This window comes from Aplidium turbinatum, chromosome 4, assembly GCF_918807975.1.
Source record: "Aplidium turbinatum chromosome 4, kaAplTurb1.1, whole genome shotgun sequence".
Lineage (NCBI taxonomy): Eukaryota > Metazoa > Chordata > Ascidiacea > Aplousobranchia > Polyclinidae > Aplidium > Aplidium turbinatum.
Window position 1 is genome coordinate 24,426,306 of NC_137475.1, and position 21,691 is coordinate 24,447,996.

The following is a 21,691-nucleotide window of genomic DNA, read 5'->3' on the forward strand; positions in this document are numbered from 1 at the left end:
AGCAAGAGGTCGGAGGTTTTAACCCAACATTATTTTGACAAATTGAACTTTGCTTTGTTCGCTTTTTGTGTATTTTTAAGCCCAATAATATTGTGCTTTTTGTCAAGACTTACACCTTGTAGTTGACCAAATTCATCAAATGAATATTGGATTTCTCTAGAGGCTGAGTGAAAAATTTTAGTTTGAAATTGAATTTACGTTTTGAATGTTTTTTTCTTTTACGGCCACAAAATTTAGGCTACATGTCTTGTACAAATTTGTTTGTTTATCTTTATCCTGCATTGCGGGAAAGCGGACTTGAGCGCTATGCATCGGTGTACGCCTTCCGACATACACCTGACCCACGCTGCAGCCGACGGCAATGTCTGTTTCCGGTTGTCTACTTTACTTATGACTTAAATTTGGTACTACCCATTACTCGAAATCGATCACTAGGTAGAGGCAATTATCGTAAAGTTTCTTGCCCAGAGAAACAACAGCAAGTGCGAGTGGCTGGAGTCGAACATGCAGGCTCTCGACTGCGAGCCCAACGCGCTAACCACTCGGCCACGGCAGATTTTGGGAGGAGAGGCACGTGCCTCTCTGCCGCTATAGGTGGGACATATAGTTTACATATTTTGTAACAAAACATCATGCCCATGCTTTGTAGAATCTGAATCAATGCAGCAACTTGCAAAATCTAGTGATGCCTTAGTTTGATGTTTCTGACACAAAAATTCAAAGCCAATTTTTGACAAACTAGTTCTGTCAATGTGATAATTTCTGCTATTGATGTCCATTATGTAAACACTCAACATCTTTTTGGACCACTAAACATTCCAGGTGGACCACGTTGAGAATCATTGGTTTAGATCAGGGTTACTCAACTAATGTTAACAAAGATCTAGTTTGACAAGTTGAATAATTTTAGCGGTCCGGTGAATAAGTTATTTCACACGCAACCAAGAAAATTAAACTATCTGTACCAAACCACTTAAAACGTAACTCGACTTGGATCAGCTACTAGGTCTAGGATAATCGCAAAAAAATTGCTTCCTCCTAGTAAAAATTTATTTGAAAATGCCATGAAACGTTGCAATGAGGTTATTCTTCCAGAAGCCCGAGGTCCACTATCAATACCCAGAAGGTCCGGATTCGGACCGCGGTCCGCCAGTTGAGTAGCCCTGGTTTAGATTATAGTTATCCGCGGTACACCTAGTATGATTTTGCCGCACAGTGGTTGCGAAGCACTGAACTAAACAACACTATGACGTCACTACAATGTGATCTGTTTGATCAAGTTATTCTTATCAGTTGATAATGAACGTTGTGCTACAACGATACCCCATTGTCACGTCAAAAACTAATCAGCAGCAACATTCACAATGTTGAAAATTTAGTTTTTCAAATACAATCAAGTTCATGAAAAGTACACACAGGCAGTGTCTAGTTCGAACTCTTTGACTTTTTTGTTGATTCTTTTCTCTTGGAATCATCCTCACTTGACGAAGCTCCCTGCAAGTCAAAAATAAACACAACAATTAAACGTATCCACAATGTTGTGTTTTTACCAGTTCGAGTCAATAACTTCGATGCAGTGATCTGAGCTATAGTATGTCGATGCTGTGAAGCTTCCAATCATACCATGTATGGATATCCGAAGGCGGGTGTCGATATACCTGTGAGGGGCATTAAGAGTTGTGTTTCCCGTTTTAGAAACAATTTCGTGTGAACGCGAAATCACTTCATAGGATAAAAACATCACCCAGCGTAAAACTTCTGGTACAAGTACCAAGGTTGCCAAGTCCCTTCATAAAATCATAAAACTGCTTCAATTCATCAAATTGAAGAAGGCAGCAATATGTGTACACACAGTATTGACCGGGTACGTACCGCTTTGATGTGTCGTTTCTTTGATTTCTTTTTCCGTTTCTTTACTTTTCTTTCTGCAATTAGGCGAACAATAAGCCACAAAAATTAGATGTACTGATACAACTAAGGATGTTTGTACTTGCTGTATGCAGCTTACAAAAATAACAATATTTGACCACGTTTATTGTTTTTATCGTGTCCATGCTTATGTCCGATGGTTAAGATTTAGATTAAGTGGATGGGAGGCAAGCAAGACAATATTCGTGTCCACCTTTGGAGGGACGAGTAATTTTCCATAAACATGCAATTTTTCATGAACTTTCTGCGTATTACGGTTACTAAAGTCACTTCTAGCTACCGCGCGGTAATTTGCACCACTACTGTTGAAAAGCAAGGTGGGATAGCGCAGCGGGTGAGGCGTTCACTTTCCAAATATGCAATCCTGGTTCGACTCCCGGCTTATGCTGGTTGTTGACAAGCACCGCTCTCCTCTACCCAGGGCGTAATAAAGTGGGTGGGTGTAGTTGCTGAAGTAAAGGCGGCCGAGAGAAAGGAACTTGCCACCCTGCTCTGGTTAGTGCCGAAGGCTTAGTATAATAAGAACCTGATCTTCTCATCCCCCGATGCTTGGATTCAAGTATAGGATTCACCTTTATATTTACTGTTAAAAAACTACTGGCAAAAAGTGCTTCAAAAATGTGATTGAGCAGTGAGCACAACACAGAACACGACTAACCAAAGCCATTTCGACACTCAAAAATACCACTTCTGTTCGATTGGACATTATTTAAAATTGTGCGTTGCGTTTGGAAATGGCCTCGCCAGTGGTGGGATTTCCTTATGGGGTAATCCTGGCCTGCTTAGCTCTGCTTTGCGATGAGCTAAATGCATCAAGATGTGTTCTCCCTCACAACCATTAACACACTTTCAATCTTCATGGCAGGTGGGCGTTTATACATATCTTGAATATATTTTACCAGAATATTCATTGCCAAGCAAGAATAGTGTTGCCTCTGCTTCACAAATGCGTATTTTCTACCGCGTAACTTTAGATAAATTTCTGTAGCTAGCGAAAACACACGATAGCCGTAGAAATTGAAAAATGGAGCAAAAAAGCTTTTAAGACAAATTACTGCAAAGCATAAAGATTTATTTGTATAACCTATGATTGAAACATTCAGTGAATCAAGTCCACCCGACTCCTGTTGCCCTTATAACACAATTTTTATTCATTTTCCTTGTATCTCAGTAATAGTAAAAAGTAACTATTAAACTCAACAACACCCGCTACACAGTTCCTTGTGTCTAAAGTATAAAAAAATCAAATGACGCAACAAGCAGTTTTCGTACATGCTTTTCAACTGCCCGGAAGCAAACTTCCACTTTTGTACACGTTTCGCATTTCAAAAACTTTAAACGACCCCTACCTAAGAACTAAAAAACTACAATCTGGTATTTTAGGTTTTAATTGTATGTTGATGCCTTTCGTCAGCCGCACGTAACAGTTGGTGACCCCTGTGTTAAGGTGTTTCATATTTTCAACATCTTTGATTTAAAAAAAGCCCTGGGGCCTGATATAGTGAGGTTTTGGATAAAAACTCGACAGTCGACACGTAAAATTTTAGCTCGTGATGACGTCATGAATACGTGGGGCATAGCTCTTGCAATCCGAATACCACAAATTACACGTATTTTGAAACTACTCATCGTAGAGTGACAAACTGGTGTCAAAATGCGCCAATAACCATTTTTAAGAGTTGAAAAACGTAGTGAAAGTAGAAAAAAAGTTATTAAAATTTTTTTTTCTAGTTTTCTATTACGAAGTCTTATTCGAAAATGTCTGACATAATAACGCTTGTCAAATCCATTCTGGAAACAGTACCGATTACAGCAAAAGTAACTTTTAATACCATCACTGAGGAAATTAGCAACAAATACCTCAAAGATGTGTGCTCAGTTATGGTTATACTACAGCTCTCAATACCGGGATAAAAATAAGCGAATATCCTCGGTTAATGGAGTATTTCAACAAAAAACATTGGCCACAACATTCATACCGTTTGAACGTCTGTTTCATGTAAACGAAATACATCTTACTCAAGTTATTTCGTTGGTTAAAAAGAACAGTCCTGGTGCAATTGCAAGGGGAGCTTTGCTGAATAACATTTCGGTGATTGAGGTACCAATCATGGAAAACCTAATCCCAGCTCAGCAACTGGGTGTACCAGTCCAAAGCATTGCAGCTGAGCACGTAAAAGCGAAGCTTGAGTGGTTTTCGAGGCAAAAACGTCATGGAATAAAAGGTCACAGTCTTTAAACAGATCGGCTGTGCATGTTAGTCTTATCAAGTTATGCCATCACAAACGTACCTGAAAATTTAAAAAGTCTCCTAGCCTACAAGCAAGATAGGATTAGGCATGGCCACCTGGAAATGCGGCCTGATTTGTCACATTTTGCAGATTTTGATTACAGCTACTGCTAGTGTTTGACTGACATTTTCTGAGATTTTTTTACTTTTTGCTGTCTCATAATGATATAAAAGCTTTTTACTGCCTTGGGGAAGCAGTAGCAAATGAGAAAAAGTAAGCTGAAAAACGCTGAATCAGACTGTTCTTGAAAAATTAACAGTCTGGCTAAAATCTTCGAAATCAAATTTTCTTTGTTTTTCCACATCTGACGATGTTAAAGTCATACTAAAGGAAAAACCTGACTTGGCAATTTTCCACGTTCTTTGTGTTTAACATGCTACCATAAAACGATTTTGAAATAAATTTGGCCCCATTGCGGTCTGATCACCATTACACGCGTGCTTTTGTCTGAGCTTTCAAAACGGGAATGGGCTTGAGCAGCGAAGCGTGCGATTATACAGTCTACATCACCGGCGACTAGCAATCAGCTGATCGGGCAAGAGTTTTTACTGCGTGAGTTTCAAATGGCAGATCTTGTTCTTCAAACAGTAAATCAGCCTCTTTTTCATGGATTTAACGTATTCAGGCCTTCAATCAATGTAAAAAAACAAGTTTTTGAAGGCAAATTCCACAAAGGCATGTGAAACGATTTCAGCTAGGCAATTCAGAAGGCGTGGAGTAATCAGCATTTTTACATGCATTCAACGTGTCCAGGCCTTGAATCAATGTGAAAATTCTTGCAACGCAACACCTCTGAACTTTCCAACCAACGCGCGAAAAGACTTTTGATATCGCTACAGCTACTGCTAGTCGCTGGTGACGTATTCTCAAGCAGTTTTTCCACTTCTTGGTCATTTTGCAAAAAATAAAAAATAAATGAAACACTGGACTTTGCGCCTTGCCAGCGCCATTGAAAACAATTTTTTTTCATTAATTTTTTTATGAAATGTATTCTTGAGTGTTCAGTTTACGCATTTTAATGCTTAATTCCCGTTTGAAATTTTTATTTAGTAGGCCTTTAAAACCTATTGTGTCATCTGGGGAAAACAGTAAGAAAGGATAAAAATATAATTTTTATAAATCAAATATAGTTATTACTATCTGAAGCTACTTTGTAGTAGATTTGTAGTATTAATAGTTTTCATTGTTTTAATTTTTATAAAAATTTATTTCAACATTCGCCAAAAGTTAGCAAAATCTGGAAATTTCTGCAAAATGTGACAAAGCAGGCCGTAGCTTTAGGTAAACATGGATTAGGATATGTCATTCTCGGTGAATAACTACAGCCAATTGGATCTGTCTAAACTGAAGTAGCATCGTGTTCTGCTGAAGCCATAGCTGTCAAAAGTTGTGATTCCTGGTACCCGAACATTTTGCCGAAAGACATTTTGCCGAAACCAATTTTGCCGAAAGACATTTTGCCGAAACCATGGCGATCTATACTACTGGCCTTCCCAACGTGGCAACAGCCAAATAATGTGGGGGCCTACTAGGTTTTGGCAACTAACAGGTATTAGGCGTAGAAAAGGCGTTTTGCATGAGTTATTACTAACAAACAAATACTCCTGGATTAGAAAACGATTTTTTTAACATACTGAATGTTTTGAAAGTTGGGTCACTCTTGATTTCGTGTATCTTGATTCTGTTGATATCTTAATTCTCATGGTATTCTTAACATGTAGCTATTGTCCTGCTTTCTTGCAACTTATTTAATAATATTTCATCTTAATTACGTTTTGGCACTGTATATATTTACAATTTTTAGGCTAAAAAACAGTACTTCACCAATGAAAACTGCTGATTATATGTTGTAACACTTATCTCAGTTGGTAAATTGAATTTTCGTATAGGCCCCCACATTATTTGGCTGTTGCCACGTTGGGATGGCCAGTAGTATAGATCGCCATGGCCGAAAACCATTTTTCCGAAAGACATTTTGCAGAATGGACATTTTGCCGAAACTCATTTTGCCGAAAGGACTAATTGCCGAAAGTACTTAATGCCGATTGGACAAATTGACGAAATTATACAAATGTAGGCTATTGTATTATCATCACCTAATAACACATAAATATCATTCACAAACAGATTTCACTCACAAATTATGTGCGACAGCCCGTAAATATCCGACAGAAGTGTTATATGTATCGATGTTCTCCACAATGTGTTTTAGGCTATCGTTCACAACCTTATATTTTTTATTTGCCGGCGCCAATTGAACGCCGCCTGATAACTGTTCCAGGATTAGTCGTTGTGCGATTGTTCCTTTATCAAGTTTACTGTCAGTCGACGTATCGTGTGTGTGGAGACTCGTTGGTCGAAAGCATGGTGCCATCCTTCGATGTAATTGTTAGTACGAGCATGGCCACCTAAAGATACGGCTTGATTTGTCACATTTTGCAGAAATTTCCAGGTTTTTCTAACTTTGGGCGAACGTTTAAATAAATTTTTCTAAAATTTAGATTTTTACGCTTTCTTTATTCTTTTCCCCAGATGACACAATAGGTTTTAACATCCTCACATGTTGAAAAACAAAGAAAATTTGATTTCGAAGATTTTAGTCAGACTGTTAATTTTCAATAACAGTCTGATTTTATGTTTTTCAACTTACTTTTTCTCATTTGCTACTGCTTCCCCAAGGCAACAAAAAAGTTTTATGTCATTAGGAAACCGCAAAAAGTAAAAACATCTCAAAAAATGTCAGTCAAGCACTAGCAGTAGCTGTAATCAAAATTTGCAAAATGTGACAAATCAGGCCACATCTCCAGGTGGCCATGGTACGAGGAAGACCATCAATAACTCGATCGTGCATATTCTAAAGCGATGGAACGAAGGCAAACAATAGTAGCAAAGTAATTCTATTTCAAAGGCACTGCTTGCATGGTAACGAGATTTTGTGTCACTTTAAAGTATTTTTTTCCAAATTGTTTCGGCAATTTGTCCATTCGGCAATTAGTCCTTTTGGCAATTAGTCCTTTCGGCAATTAGTCCTTTCGGCAATTTGTCCATTCTGCAAAATGTCCTTTCGGCAAAATGTCTTTCGGCAAAATGGGTTTCGGCAAAATGTCCGTGCACGGTGATTCCTTGCCTCAGTCTGTTGACGTTTGCAGTTTTATGCGAGATCGAACTTTAAAGTTGAAGCAGTTTTTTATTAAAAGAAGCAAAGTGGCTCTTTGCATCGCAATTTCATGCATCCGATTGATAACAACAATCGGGCCACTGAAAGAAGAATTGGACAATTAAAACGCATTATTAAAGACCAAAATTAGTGAAAACACTGCAGAGCTAATTTGCTCTGATATTCGTTAGAGTGTTTTTTTATGTAGTACTGATAATAAAATTTTGTTTTAAGCTATTATTGAAATTTTTTACCTGTTTTTGCTGTGTGTTTTAGGGAGAGAGGGGCAAAACGGTCCAAAAGAAAGTAAAATCGATTTTCTGGAAATTTTGTAATACAAACTTTACGATTTTTAGACGTCTGTTTATCACTTCGTATAAAGGTTCCTTCCTGCCAAAAATCATTCAGGTTCACCTTTCAAGTTTTTCGAAATTAAAAAATGGTATATTTTACCTGACAGCCTTAAAACTGATTTTAGCATAAAGCTATTTTACCCCACACCCTTAGAATTCACATGTAAATTCATTTTCTAGCCACTAAAGTTGCTTTACAACCACTATTTTTTTTACAATAAAAATTTTAGGTTTAACAGGAAACTAAAAATTAGACCTAAATCAGACTGCTAGAAACGTGTTTAAGCAAATTCAGATTAAAAAAAGTTTTAATGGCACAAACATTCTGGTCATGCTTTTTTACAAGAAATCCCGTAGCTTGTAATAATATTGCAAATAAGTAAGCGAACGATTTTTGATACGTACTGTGCTTTTGCATTTAGGCATATTGAAAGTTGTTTAAACCAGTGGTTCTCAACCTTTCAACACTGCCGGACCAGCAAAAATATAAAAATCCTTTTGCAGACCGGTTACCAGAATATCGAAACCAAAATTATTTTAGGAGAGGAGGAGTAAGAAATTTAAAAAAACTGATGTAAAACTATGCTCAAACATTCAGTGAGTCTATGCGAATATTTTAGTGTGTGCTGGGACGAAGTTATATTTTATTTTAAAGTTGCTTCAATAAAATACTTTTGAGATTGGAATTTAAGTGCTGGTTTGTAGGATCCAGCGGATCCAGAAAAAAAAAAAAGACTTTGAAGGTCATCAGAATGTTAACGACCCAAAATGTCTTCGCGGAATAAACAATGTAATTTTCGAGATTTAAACCTTTACCTTGTTTTAGTACAGTGGTTCTCAAACATTTTTGAGCGCGACCCAAATCTGAGTTTTATGAACACCTCGCGACCCAAGCCTCAAACATCAAAAAATGTACTTTTTTTAATAACTCATGCATGAAATAAAAAAAAGGACACAGACAACCAGTTGTAGTAGGCCTACACAGTATTATGAAACAATGGTTTATCACAAACATTAATTGATTTATTTTAGTGTGATTGATGAAACTCAAGTTTTTCCTTCATAATATCTTCAATGCACTGCTCTCTTTTAGTGAGCGCAATACGCAGATCGTCACCAGCATCGAGGATATTGCGAGCCTTGGTTTTAGTAACCGTCAGTGCCGAAAATCCTTGCTCGCACAGATACGTGGTCGCAAACGGGAGCAGAAACGTCATTGCTTCGTCATCATTTATTGGCTTTTCCTTTTTAACCGAAGTCCAGAATTCTCCAAGAGACCCTTTGGAAAAAAGTTGTCGATGGAACTGATTGTGATGCAGTTCGATAAGCTCTTCCTGTAGTCTTGCAATATCCTCTGATAAGTCGTCAACCTTTGCCATAAACGGATTTTGGACCCACACCTGAGATGCCATATTTACATCCGGGATGTAGCGATCGAACTTCGTGATAAGGTTTTCTAAATGCTCTAATAAGATGGGTTTCATGACATCAAATCTGCTAATTGAAAGTTGATTCCATTCCTCCAGATACTCGTTCATAGATGGAAACGTTGCTGTTCGTCCGTGCTCCTGTTTCTTCTTCCAGAGTTGCAGCTTTTCTTTTAAGGCAGACAGCTTCTCAGAGAGAGTGATAATACTTTGATTTCTGGCTTGTATTGATGTGTTAAGATCGTTCACTGCGGTGAAGATGTCGTTAAAGTAACATACTTTTAACATCCACTTCTTGTAAAGCTGTGGAAAGTCTACCTTATGATTATATCAAAAATCCTGCAAAATATTACAGTCACGGCCGGTACACTGAATTATCTCTGTTCGTAAACGTAAAAATGAACCGCATTCCTAGCTATTATCCTCGTTGCACTGTAGTAGAGCGACAATAAATAAAACCATAACATTATTATTATTAGTTTCTTTCTTGCGGATTAAAATACAAGTAGAAAACTTTTATATGACTCTGGTTGAATGAGGTAAAAACACAACAGCCATATAATTTTTATAGCTCATATTTTACGAAGCTTTGCCTAATCTTGTATTGTATATAATCTTTCAGGGAAAGTTCGAATAACCGTCCACGGTGTCTCCACACTACCACATAGTAGGTGGGCGTACGCCCTACACATGGCACACTTTACTTCAAACTTCTATAAACATTGAGTGGGGTTAAATAAATTGTTGACTAATTGGTTGAGCAATGCGTTTTAATTCGGAAATTTGTACTATTTTTTCAGTTTTTGCATGGCACGAAAATTCACACTTTTTGAATCTAGGTTCCTGCTGACAACGCGATTCCTATGCCAACGGTTAGGTTGGTAAAATATGATTGAGCGACCAAAGCGAGCGAAAGAATTTTGTAAAACGGAGAACAATTAAAAGTTTGTTCTCGATTTTGGACGGGGCACGTGATCAAGTGCCCTTCTGAAACTACTACTGCTTGTACGATCAGTTTGAACAACAGACAAATAAGATTGAAATAAGCCTAGCTTCAATAGAAATGGCATAAAATTATACCTGCATGAGGAAAATGCCAAAACAACGAAGTAAAAAGTGACAAAAAAAGCAAACTGAACCAATGAAGCCAACTGTATAGCGGACCGGTACAAAAGTTGCCACGAACTGTATGGCGGACCGGTACAAAAGTTGCCACAAACTGTATGGCGGACCAGTAAGAAAGTTACCATAAACTGTATGGCGCACCAGTACAAAAGTTGCCACAAACTGTATGGTGGACCGGTACAAAAATTGCCACAAACTGTATGGCGAACCGGTGCAGTAGTTGACACGGACTGTATGGCAGACCGGTGCAAAAGTTGCCATGAACTGTATGGCGGACCGGTACAAAAGCTGCCACAGACGTATGGCGGACCGATACAAAAGTTGCCATGAACTGTATGGCGGACCGGTGCAGAAGTTGCAACGGACGTGTGGCAGACCGGTACAAAAGTTGCCACGGACGTATGGCAGACCGGTACAAAAGTTGCCACAAACTGGCGGTTACAAGTCACTGGTTTAAACACCTTCAATGGCACTTCTTATATCTGCAGTTGATCAAGTTAAGCAATATGTTTTTCTTATTTAATTTTCCACCGTGGCAATTGCCTCATGCAATATTTTACGTCTAGGCTAACCAAGATTCAGCAAACATTCTAGATAACACAGATTTTAGCATACAGTTATTAGTTGTTGGGCCCAACTTTGGAGTGTCGAGTTTTTACGCAAAACCCCACCATATCAGACTCCAGGCTTTTTAAAAATGTGATGGAAATAAAGTGTGACAGAATTCGTGAAAATATAAAACATCTTAATATGCGTATGGTGTATTTATTATATTGTATGGCTCAGTGGTTCTCAACCGGGGTACCATTTACATTATTCTGAGATACCGCAAGTAATTTTTCATTTATTTTTATCTGTCTTCAAATGGTTAGCTAGGATCATTGTTGCTGATACAATATACATGCACGATTGTTTTTGTTTCATCATTAAAGGCAATTTTTTGTCATTCCGTATAATGTTTCATGGGCACAAATTATTAGTGTGGCACCCTGTTATGTAGAGGCAAGGTGTGAAGGTGATTGCGCACGGAGGTGAATCCGACCACCCACGGAGGTGAATCCGACCACGGTAACGGGGACATCACCGGATTAAAACTGGACTACTAGTACTACTACTACTTCATCATATTTTTTTCTGAAAGGGTTGCAACCATCCCAAACTTTTAACTAAATAGCATATTTCGGACTCAAGCACGTTTTAAGGTTCGCGTTTTGTCGCTTTTACCTTTTCTAGACCTTTGCTATGTTGACATGTATTGTTTTCATATGATGGTCAGACATAAAAACAACTACACGGAAAACTTCAACAACATAATACGCTCATAAGCGTATTCAATAATATAACAAACAAAAATGTTCCCTTCAAACTTGAGATTGCTGGTCGATCTTGCATTACGCGAATGGGTCGAACCTGAACTTGCGTAAACGTGTTAGCAAGGGCAAAACTAAGCTACAAACATCTCCTATCTGCTGTGTACTGAGTCATACCAATGTCGGAATGTGACGAATCCGATGAAGGACTGTGCGCCCGCTTCTTCTGTTTGTGACTTCGACTCTGTTCGACCTCCGAATCTGAATCCTGAATTAAATACAATGAAATAACTCAAAAGGGTCCGCAGAATGTGGTGACCATCGACATTCTCCTGTATCGTTAAATACAGGGTGACCCAAAAAGATTCGTACCCATGTTTTATTCGATTTTTTCACATTTGGAACACATCTTGGGAAAGCCATAAATTGACTAAAAATTGACAGAAAAAGCTAAAACTCTGGTCAATGGTTTTCCATAAACTGAATAATGTGTGGTTGTAATTTGAAATAAATAGCTTTTCAATCAAAGTCACAATTGAAATTTTCATGGGTACGAATCTGGGTACAACAACCCATTAAGTAAACTGATCACATTCACAATAACCACAAGTCCAAATTGGTAAACATAAAAAATGGTTGTGACCAAAACTGTTAACTCACATTTGAAAGATATTTCTTGTTGAAATGTTTCTTCTTTTTTTTCTTCTTTTTTTCTTTAGCTTCACGTTCTGATTTGCTCTTGACGGCCTTAAGAGCAAGCTGCAAAAACATCTAATTTCAACAACACATTCTATGTGAAAAAGGTTGTTTAGGTTGTAACCGTTGTAACACTGAAACATTTGAAATACAAACACTGACCTGCAATGTTTCAATGTGATCGGCAAATAATCTCTTTCGATCCGCTTCAACTGTGACTGCTTTGAAAGCTTCTTCATTTTCAAACCGCGCTCTACACTGCAAAAACCAAGACATAGTCTACGTTATAATACTGTAATTACGTTCCAATAAATTTGCTTCACAAGTTTTCATTACACTTGGTAGAGACAACGGTTTTTGTAAAAGTTCGCGTTGTGTTGTCATTAGGTCTAGCTGCTGTGTGTGATCTTAACCTATACAATATATAGGTAATGTATTTAATTAATATATACAGTATTGAATCGCAAAAATACTTCGCAAAAAATATTGGAGGGTGAGGGTATGCTACAAGAGTGAAAACAAAGCATTGCTGTACCACTGTTCAAAAAAAGGGGAATGTGAGAAGTTGCAGTGCATCTATAGAGTGAAATTGTAAGATCATGGCATGAAAATTGTAGAACGAGTGTTAGAGAAAGGTGGTGGAATTGAATGGTATGCAACTGAATGGTGACACCTGGTCAAATAGTGAAGTCGGCTATGTTCGAATGATAATATCATGATACGATGGATCGTTCCAAGTGTCTTTTTGACGGGGTGACAATGGAAGAGCTGAAATCCAGGCTTGGCATCTACCAGCTTGAAGATGTGATGAGATGAAGGCTGCGTTGGTACGGACACGTGCAACGCATGGAAGAAGTCGCGTGACCGAAGAAAATTCAATCCTTTAACGTCCATTGGAATAACCCTCGAGGATGCCCTAGACAACGTCCAGGTTAGCTAGACAACGTCCAGGTTAGCTAGACAACGTCCAGTCGTCCAGGATGATCTGCAGTTGGCGGATTTCGTTTTGGTCAACCCTCAGGACCGGTGGCACGGAGAAACGCCATCAAACAGAATAGACGTTTGTTGGCCCCCATCCTTGCAACATGGGAAACAGGAAACGTTAAATCAAAGAGATAGAAAGCATCAAGAAAAAACGCCATTTTCTGATCCTAAATACTAAATGTCATAATGTATTATTTAATTGTCAGTTATATGAATCAAGATTAAAAAAACATAACGATATTGTCATTTACACATGTAAACAACATTACTTTTGAGTCATTCTAGAAAGGAGTGCGAGAACTGGTTGGTGATTTCAAAGTGGTGCCAGCAAAGAAAAAGGTTAAAAACCACTGTCCTAAAGTATGATGGTAGAAGATATACATTATATACAATACATGTTAGGGCAGAGGTGCCCAAAATCCGGTCCGCAATACGTTTTTGTACGCCCGCGCCTGTTGTTGCACATTATGTTATTTGTGGCCCGCAGATACACAGAAATCATGCAAATTCAACTTGCATCTTTAAAATTTAGTGAAATAGCATTTTCTCACAGACAAAAGACAAGCGAGAGAAGTTAGAATAATTCTTTCGTCGTAATAGCGAAATCAAATATTATTATCGATCATTATTGCCTGAAGAGTAAAGAGTGATGCAGTCGAGCATTCACTCCCGTGCTAGCAAATTCAATGACCCTTTTCGCAGTTTTATTGCAAATGTAAAAGATTTATCGCCACTTAATTCTTTCTGCTTGAACCCTGAAGAGTCTCTAGATCACCTGCTAGGCTGCAGCCAATTGAGTTTCTTTGCAAACCCGACAGCGACATCTTTCTCTTGTGCCTTTTACCAGCAGCCGGAAAAAAAAAACATAAATGCGAAAGTTTGGCAAGAAAATGTTGAGCTTGTTCATTGGACATATTTGAGTGAGCAGAGGTTCTCGGTTATGAACTTAAACAAAAACCAAATCAAAACTGAGCATGTCAACTACTTAATACTTCGCTTGTCTACTATTATCCAGACTTGACCTGGGCATTGAAGTCGAGGTCAATTTCATCCTTCACATTAACAGAGCTGTGTTTTACAAAGCTTCCGGATGCATTAATTTCTGATGGAAAAGCAGATAACTTAGATTGCCTAACTTATCACATCCCATGATAATGTATACAACAAAATATTTAAATCTGCATGTGGTTTTGTTGTATGAAAATGACATTAAATAATACAATATCACTATAAATGCATCGTTCTTTAAGCAAAACAAGATTGTCAGAGACTGTTGGACCGCGGGCACTACTGTATTATTAAATCTTGCCCGCCTAGGAAAAAGTTTGGACACCCCTGTATTAGTGTATTAGAGTGTCCACTTTTTGGGAAACTTATCAGGAAAAAAGCTTGGGTAATGTTATGAATAGATTTTTAACGCTGAATTTAAAAATGACATTATTTTTCATTTTGACGTCATCTTGAGGTGCCACCTAGCGAATTTTTGAAATTTTGGCCGTATCTCGAGAATGGTAAGAAATAGACAGCTGGAACTTCTGCAAACTGACCGGAAAGGTCGGTTTCCCATCTGCTTTCAATACCAGCTGATTTTTCCAGAAAAGTCGCCCAAAAATAGGACATTCCAACACATACATTTGTAAACAAATAATACTTACGTTCTATTTTCAAGCTGTTAAAGGTTAAGGCGGCCAAGGCCACAACTCAGACAGCAAAATCCGTCATTTTTAAAGCGATTTAACGTCTGCAGATGTTGAATCTATGTAAAAGTGACCACAGTTTATCAAAAATATACAACAGGTCTGGCATACAAGAGCTTCGAAAAAGTTTGGGAACCACTGAGCTTCAACATGCTCTAGTAAAGTAGGCTACACTGCGAGTTGTAACACTCGGCATATAGAATATAGATGTAATCGACACAACAGTCCACATCCATAGGACCAATATTGATTACCTGATCCCAGACAGCGTCAGGATCGATAGGAGGGGCTGCTTGTTTCAGCATGTTGCGGAAAGTGGCCTCTGTGCGTTTTTGTTTGCGGATTTCCTCTTTGATGCGCTCCTTCTCTCGAGATTCCGCCTTTTCGATAAACTAAAGAAAAAATATCAAAGTTTCCAGGTTCCCAAATACCCAATTTCCACGCACTTTGAAAACTATTTATGATGGTGACAAAATTAATGTCAAAATGCGTAGAAGAGACGGTTTCCTATGGTGAAAGTATGGAACATGCTACCTAATAAATAAGGTGAGCAAATATGGTAAACATTTTCTTAATTGAAAATGAAACGTAAACTATAGACTGGCACCACATTTTCCAAATTATCGTTTAAAATCTCCAATATTTACATTGTTTTGTAAAATTATAAACACATATCGATTTGACGAAACAAGATACACATGTGGATTGTGGAAGTGAAAATACCTCCATCATTCGTAATTTTAACAGCTGAAGCATATCAACAGCAACCCGAAAGTGTTCAAAAGAGGTATGTTATTACAACAATGTTGTCATATTGTCTGTAATTAACAAAAACCGTCATCATCATCATCATAATCCATCGTCGGTTTGTTCCCCACTAGTGGGGGTGGCCGATTGTTTCCGCGCAGCAATTGTTTTAATCCCTTTTCTCCATTTCACCCTGTCCCTTGCATCTTCCTCCTTCAGTCCGACTTTTTTAAATTCATCCTTCACTTGTTGTTTCCACGCTCTTCTTGGACGACCGCGTTTCCTCTTCCCATCCACCTTTAGATCTAGTGCCTTTCTAAGAAAACTTCCTTCCTCCCTCCTTATCACATGTCCATACCATCTTACTCCATTTGCCCTTGCCAGTTGGTCTATGGTCTCTCTCATCTCTAGCATATCCAACAATTCTTCAGTCCTTTTTTTCCTTCTCGTTTTCACCCCACACATTGCTCTCACCATTGACCTTTCCGTTCTTCTCAGGATTGCCAGTTCACTCTCTCTCAATACCCATGTCTTGCTACCATATAGCATTGCAGGCCGCACACAGCTCCGATATATTTTTCCTTTCATCCTTAGTGAAAATTTTCTGCCATACAACATTTCCCCACATTCCCTGAACTTTGCCCAGCCCAATCTTGCCCTTGTTGTCACCGCTGCTTCACATCCACCACTTCCATTTATCCGATCACCCAGATAACAGAAGTCTGTCACTGTTTCGATGCCATGGCAGAACTCATCATCATGGCCTTCCACTTCATTCCTTCCTTTACTGCATTTCCCACAAACAAAACACTTCGCCAATCTTGTTGCGGCTCTCTTGACATTAGCACATCTTGCATGTACCCACTTTCCACATTCCTTGCATTGCATTGAATTTCTCATCACTCTCTTGCCACATATTCCACAGGGATCTACTTTGTTCTCAACAACTGTTCCTTCTGCTCCACTCACCATCACTTTTGTTTTTTCAAGATTCACCTTCATACCCTTGGTTTCAAATGCTTCTTTCCATTTCTCAAACTTTCTCTCCAGTCCCTCCATACCATTACTTGTCAAGACCAGGTCGTCTGCATACAAAATTTCACTCAATAAGCCCTCCCTCACTCCTTCAGTTACAACGTCAACCACAGTAGCAAATATCAGAGGTGACAAAACTGATCCTTGGTGTACACCAACCTTCACAGAAAACTCGTTTGAATAATTTGATCCAACTCTCACTTTTGTTCTTGCATCCTCATACATAGACATCACAGCTCTCACTAATACCTCCGGTATACCTCTTTTTCTCATTGCCCACTCCATCACTTTCCTTGGTACTCTGTCAAATGCCTTTTCTAAGTCGACGAAACACATATATAGTTTTCTCTGCTTTTCTCGGTATTCCTCCTGCATTCTTCTCAATATAAACAGAGCATCCACTGTACCTTTTCCTGGCATAAATCCAAACTGCATATCATTTAATTCCACCAATGTTCTCAACCTCTTTTCTAGTATTCGCTCCACAATTTTCATTCCATGCTCTAGTAGTTTTACACCTCTATATGCACTGCAACTTCTCACATCCCCTTTTCTCTTGAACAGTGGAACAACAGTACTATGCTTCCACTCCTCCGGCATTCCCTCTCCATCTAATACCCTTTGGCTAAGTTGTAGCATTACTTCAATTCCCAACTCTCCACTTGCTTTTATCATCTCTACGCTCACTTCTGATGGACCGGCTGCTTTATGCAGTTTCATTTGCCCCATTGCCTCCACCACTTCATCACGCGTAACCTTTCCCACTGGACCCTCCACCAGATCAACCTCTGTCATATGATCCCATACATTCTCCTTATTCATAACATTTTCCATATGTTCCTTCCACACTTCTCCTCTGCTTTCCGGGCTGAAATGCAACTTCCCATCTCCACTCCTTATACATCTTCCCCCTACAATATCTTTCCCATCCTTTTTCATTTGCTTTATGAGTCTGAATACTTTGTTTTGGCTTTCTCCCATTTTATTAAGTTCCTCCTTAGCACCATTCTTCATAGCTCTTGCAACAACCCTCTTTGCCTTCTTTTTCATACTCTTATACTTCTTTTTATTCTCTTCTGACCCATTCTTGCGCCACTGCTTGTATGCATCTCTTTTCTGTGAAATCGCATGCTTCACCTCTTCATCCCACCACCATGTGTCTCCACGATCCCTCCTCACTTTCTTTTTCCCACATACTTCATCACATGCTGCTAGGACACCTTTCTGAAATGAAGCCCACAAGTCCTGCGCACTCATGTTTACCAGCTCTTTTGCTCTTTTCACAAACTTAATTCTCGTTTCTTTTTCCTCCAGTTTCCACACATTTCTCACAAAAACTTGTTCTTTCTTCACAATTTTCTTCACTTTTTTCATATTTAAGTCTCCTACTACTAGTCTATGCTGCAACTCCCACGGAATTACTTTCATATTCTTCAAGTACTTTCTCTGTTCCTGCCCAACCACAATAAAATCGATTTCCGACATGTCCTCCTGAGCTGTAAGTCACCTTCCTTTTCTCTTTCTTTTTAAACCATGTGTTGGCAATACAGAGTTTCCTTTCATCACAAAATTCAAGTAGCATTCTTCCTTCCATGTTTCTCTCCTCAAAACCATACCCTCCATGAATGCCCTCGAACCCATTTGCTTGTTTTCCAACATGTCCATTAAAATCTCCTAACCAAACACCAACTCTTTTGAACTCCGTAAATCCCATTCCTCTGCCAAAACATCATAAAAACTTTCCTTTTCTAAGTAATCCCTACCACTTTGAGGTGCATATGCACAGATTAGCCTCACTACCTCCTCTTCAAAAGCAAGTACCATTGTCATCACTCTGTCACTCCTTCTTCTAACTTCTATTACTTTCTCACATAATTCCTCTTTTACCAAGAAACCAACACCACCGATTCCTGTATTATTTCCTGACCACCATAACTTATATCTCCTCCCATTGGCACCTAAAAACCGCGCTGACTGTCCCCTCCATCTTACTTCTTCTAGGCAACATATATCCACCCTTCTTTTTCTTAGTTCTTCACATATTTCAGTTCCTTTACCACACAAACTTCCCACATTCCAGCATCCGATTCTAACACCATAATCTTTTTTCAATGTTTTTTTGTTTTCTCGGAACCCAGAGATTCTTCGCACCCCTTGCCCATCTAAGGGCTGCTGGGGACTAGGGGCCATTTTTAGCTTTTGCTGCATTTAAAAATATTTTGGAGCATAGATTTTCCGTAATTTTGTAAAATGTCATGGAATTAAGTCAAAAGTTCTGCGAAGGTGGGGGGGGGGGGTGGAAAAGGACGCCGTGTTCGATTTTAACACCGACGAGTATAATCACTACAATATTTTTTACAATTTCCCACTACTACAAAAATCACAAATACAGATAAAAAGTATATGTTAGAGCTTCGATAGAGGGTTTGTCTTGTTGAACAATAGGCATACAAAGCCGAAAGTATATGTTATCATGGACAATGGCATGTATCGTGCTTATTGGTTGACACAGGGTTTCATGAGCTTCCCTTAAGTCAACTGCTTTTTATCCGACTAATTGACGCAGATTGATCATTCACAAATCAAACAAAAATAATCGACTCACGCTGTTGAAAGCTAGTTTAATGTTTCCTGCGTCGAGTGTGGCCGCTCGCTTGTCACCAGTCACAACAACCGCAAACGCGTCGAACGAGGTCGTCACTTCCACTGTAAAGTTACGATCCTGTACAGAACAACGACTTTATCAACATCGTTTCCTGAACTTAATCCACACACAATGACGTTAAATTGCGATCACCACAATGATTGGAAGTCCTTGATAGTTGCAAAACTACAAATCAACCAATCAGGTTTTACCTTCAGGATGTCTCTGATGATCTTTTTTTCGTCATGAAATCGTGCTTTTAAGTTGATGACGTAAAATTTAAAAAGGTCTAAAGGAGTAGATCCAGGTTGGCCAAGCATCTTGGTGAAGATAGGACGGCTGCTGATTAAAGGATACAACTCCATCCAGGTCGACATTGAATGGAGCTTCCCGTCTTCATGGACGCTATCAAGCAGTTCCTGCATGGAAAGTATCACTCTATCACAAAACACACAGCAATATGGATGCAAGTCACTACAACTTCTCACTTTAACCAACAAAAATGGAAAAGAATGGGATGTTTTACTTCTCACAGAAAGATAACGAAGATGTAAGGATGACAAAACGTGAAAAGGCTACATCGCCTCAAGGGATATGCGGAACGAATTTCTTTTAGAGAAATTAAAACTAGGATGGGGGGACAAAAAGGTTTTTGGCAAAAAAACGTGTTCTAAATCTAATGGATTAAAAATATGCACCATGATATGACAATTCTAACAAGCCCAAACTTAGGCCTCTGGAGCATCGTTTATCCCTTTGGAAAGAGCCCTTGAAGATGACCACTTAGGAATATTTTCATGCAGTGTTGCACTGTTGCCGTAAAAATAACATCTTCACTTTTAAACCTTTTCTGTCCTACAAAATTAAATACTATGTAGATCCTCTACCTAGGAATTGTTTTAAGTGTAGGTGGAAGAGTGCAAAATTTAATGAAATCAACAATAAGTGCTGTTTGGAAAAAGTTCAAGAAGGTGTCTGGTATTTTGTGTAGAAGAGTACTTTTCCAGAAAATGAAGGGCATGGTTCATAAGACATGCGTAAGAAGTACAATGAGCTACGGGGCCGAAAGATGGGCCATGATCGTAGATATGGACAGGATGGAAACAAAAATGAGAATGCTTCGAATGATGTGCAAACTTAAAAAATTGAAGAATAAAATTAGAAAGGAAAGTATTCGAGAGCTCACGCAAGTAATTAGCATTCGTGAGTTTTTTAAGACACCCTTTGTGATGGTATGGGCATGTGGAACGTATTCCTGATGACAAGGCTCCAGTAATGGAAAAAATTATTTCTGCCCAGGGAAAAAATATTGGAAGACAAAACAAGATATGGCTAGAGTTGGTGAAAGAAGATATAAGTGTAAGGAACCTGGATAAGATTACTTACAACTCCAACAAAAAAGCATGGCGAAAGGGCTGCAAAAACTGGCGGAACCCTGCTAGCGAGGACAAATGTCAGGTCTCATCTATTAAAAAAGGACAAATGGATGATGATATTACATAGGCTAACTCGACGTGCACTTCATAGTGTGCTGACAAGTCCTGTAAAGTAGTTTGATCTTGATAGCTCTGCATTTATGTTTAGGCTATCTATGTCATAGGCCTATGAACGTTTTCATTTGAAAAATACTGCCCATAAATAAGTAGGCCTAAGGCAAAGGGTTGCACAAGTGACAAGTAGACTACATATGAAAGCTCAAAAGAATGTTGCAAATTTTTCCTCCAACCATTCCAGTGCCAAAAAGGAAACATCTTTGAAGTTGGAACCAAAACCCAAATATATGCTGAGGCCACATGGACAGAAAAAAATCTAAAAAGTGCCTATCTACAGCATTATGACTGATAGTTCTGATTGACTGATTGTCTACACGTAATTTTGCATCATGTGATGTGTGTTTTTGCCTCCCGCAATTAAGCGTCATGTGATTTTGGCTTCCCTCTGCCTTGCCATTTCATGCTTATGCGTTTATTTTTATTTTTTTATTTTGTGTATGTAGATCAGTATAGTAATTTACTTGAAAAGGGCTAACATGAGTAATTGAGTATGGCCGAAAACGTTTGCAATTTTTAGTTTATTTTCACGTTATGATATTATGTTAAATGCCGTGGGGTTGTTGTTAGGCTTTATTCGTCTATATATAAAACTGTTATTCAATTGTAGAGGGTTTCGACATCAATAAGATCTTTCACAGACTTTTGATTAATGTTAAACCGCTAACCGCAGCGAACGCAACGGGGTCAACATGAATGATTAGGTTGGTTTTTGCAAGTCTTCCATTCAAATACATTAAATAATA

The 21,691-nt window shown here is 38.6% G+C and overlaps 1 protein-coding gene across 2 annotated transcripts in view; it reads right to left on the reverse strand.

Annotated features, from left to right (window-relative positions):
* Positions 1–1,266: 1,266 nt before the first annotated feature.
* The window catches only part of LOC145768110 (pre-mRNA-processing factor 40 homolog A-like), a 61,956-nt gene continuing 41,531 nt past the window's right edge, over positions 1,267–21,691 (reverse strand). For both annotated transcript variants that reach the window (XM_082579582.1, XM_082579581.1), the window contains exons 15-22: positions 19,608–19,814; positions 19,357–19,473; positions 15,224–15,361; positions 12,451–12,546; positions 12,253–12,351; positions 11,770–11,860; positions 1,873–1,925; positions 1,267–1,494 (exon numbers count right to left, since the gene is read on the reverse strand). In XM_082579582.1, coding sequence (XP_082435708.1) covers positions 1,426–1,494; positions 1,873–1,925; positions 11,770–11,860; positions 12,253–12,351; positions 12,451–12,546; positions 15,224–15,361; positions 19,357–19,473; positions 19,608–19,814 — 870 coding nt within the window. In that variant the 3' untranslated portion in view covers positions 1,267–1,425. The remainder of the gene's footprint in view (positions 1,495–1,872; positions 1,926–11,769; positions 11,861–12,252; positions 12,352–12,450; positions 12,547–15,223; positions 15,362–19,356; positions 19,474–19,607; positions 19,815–21,691) is intronic.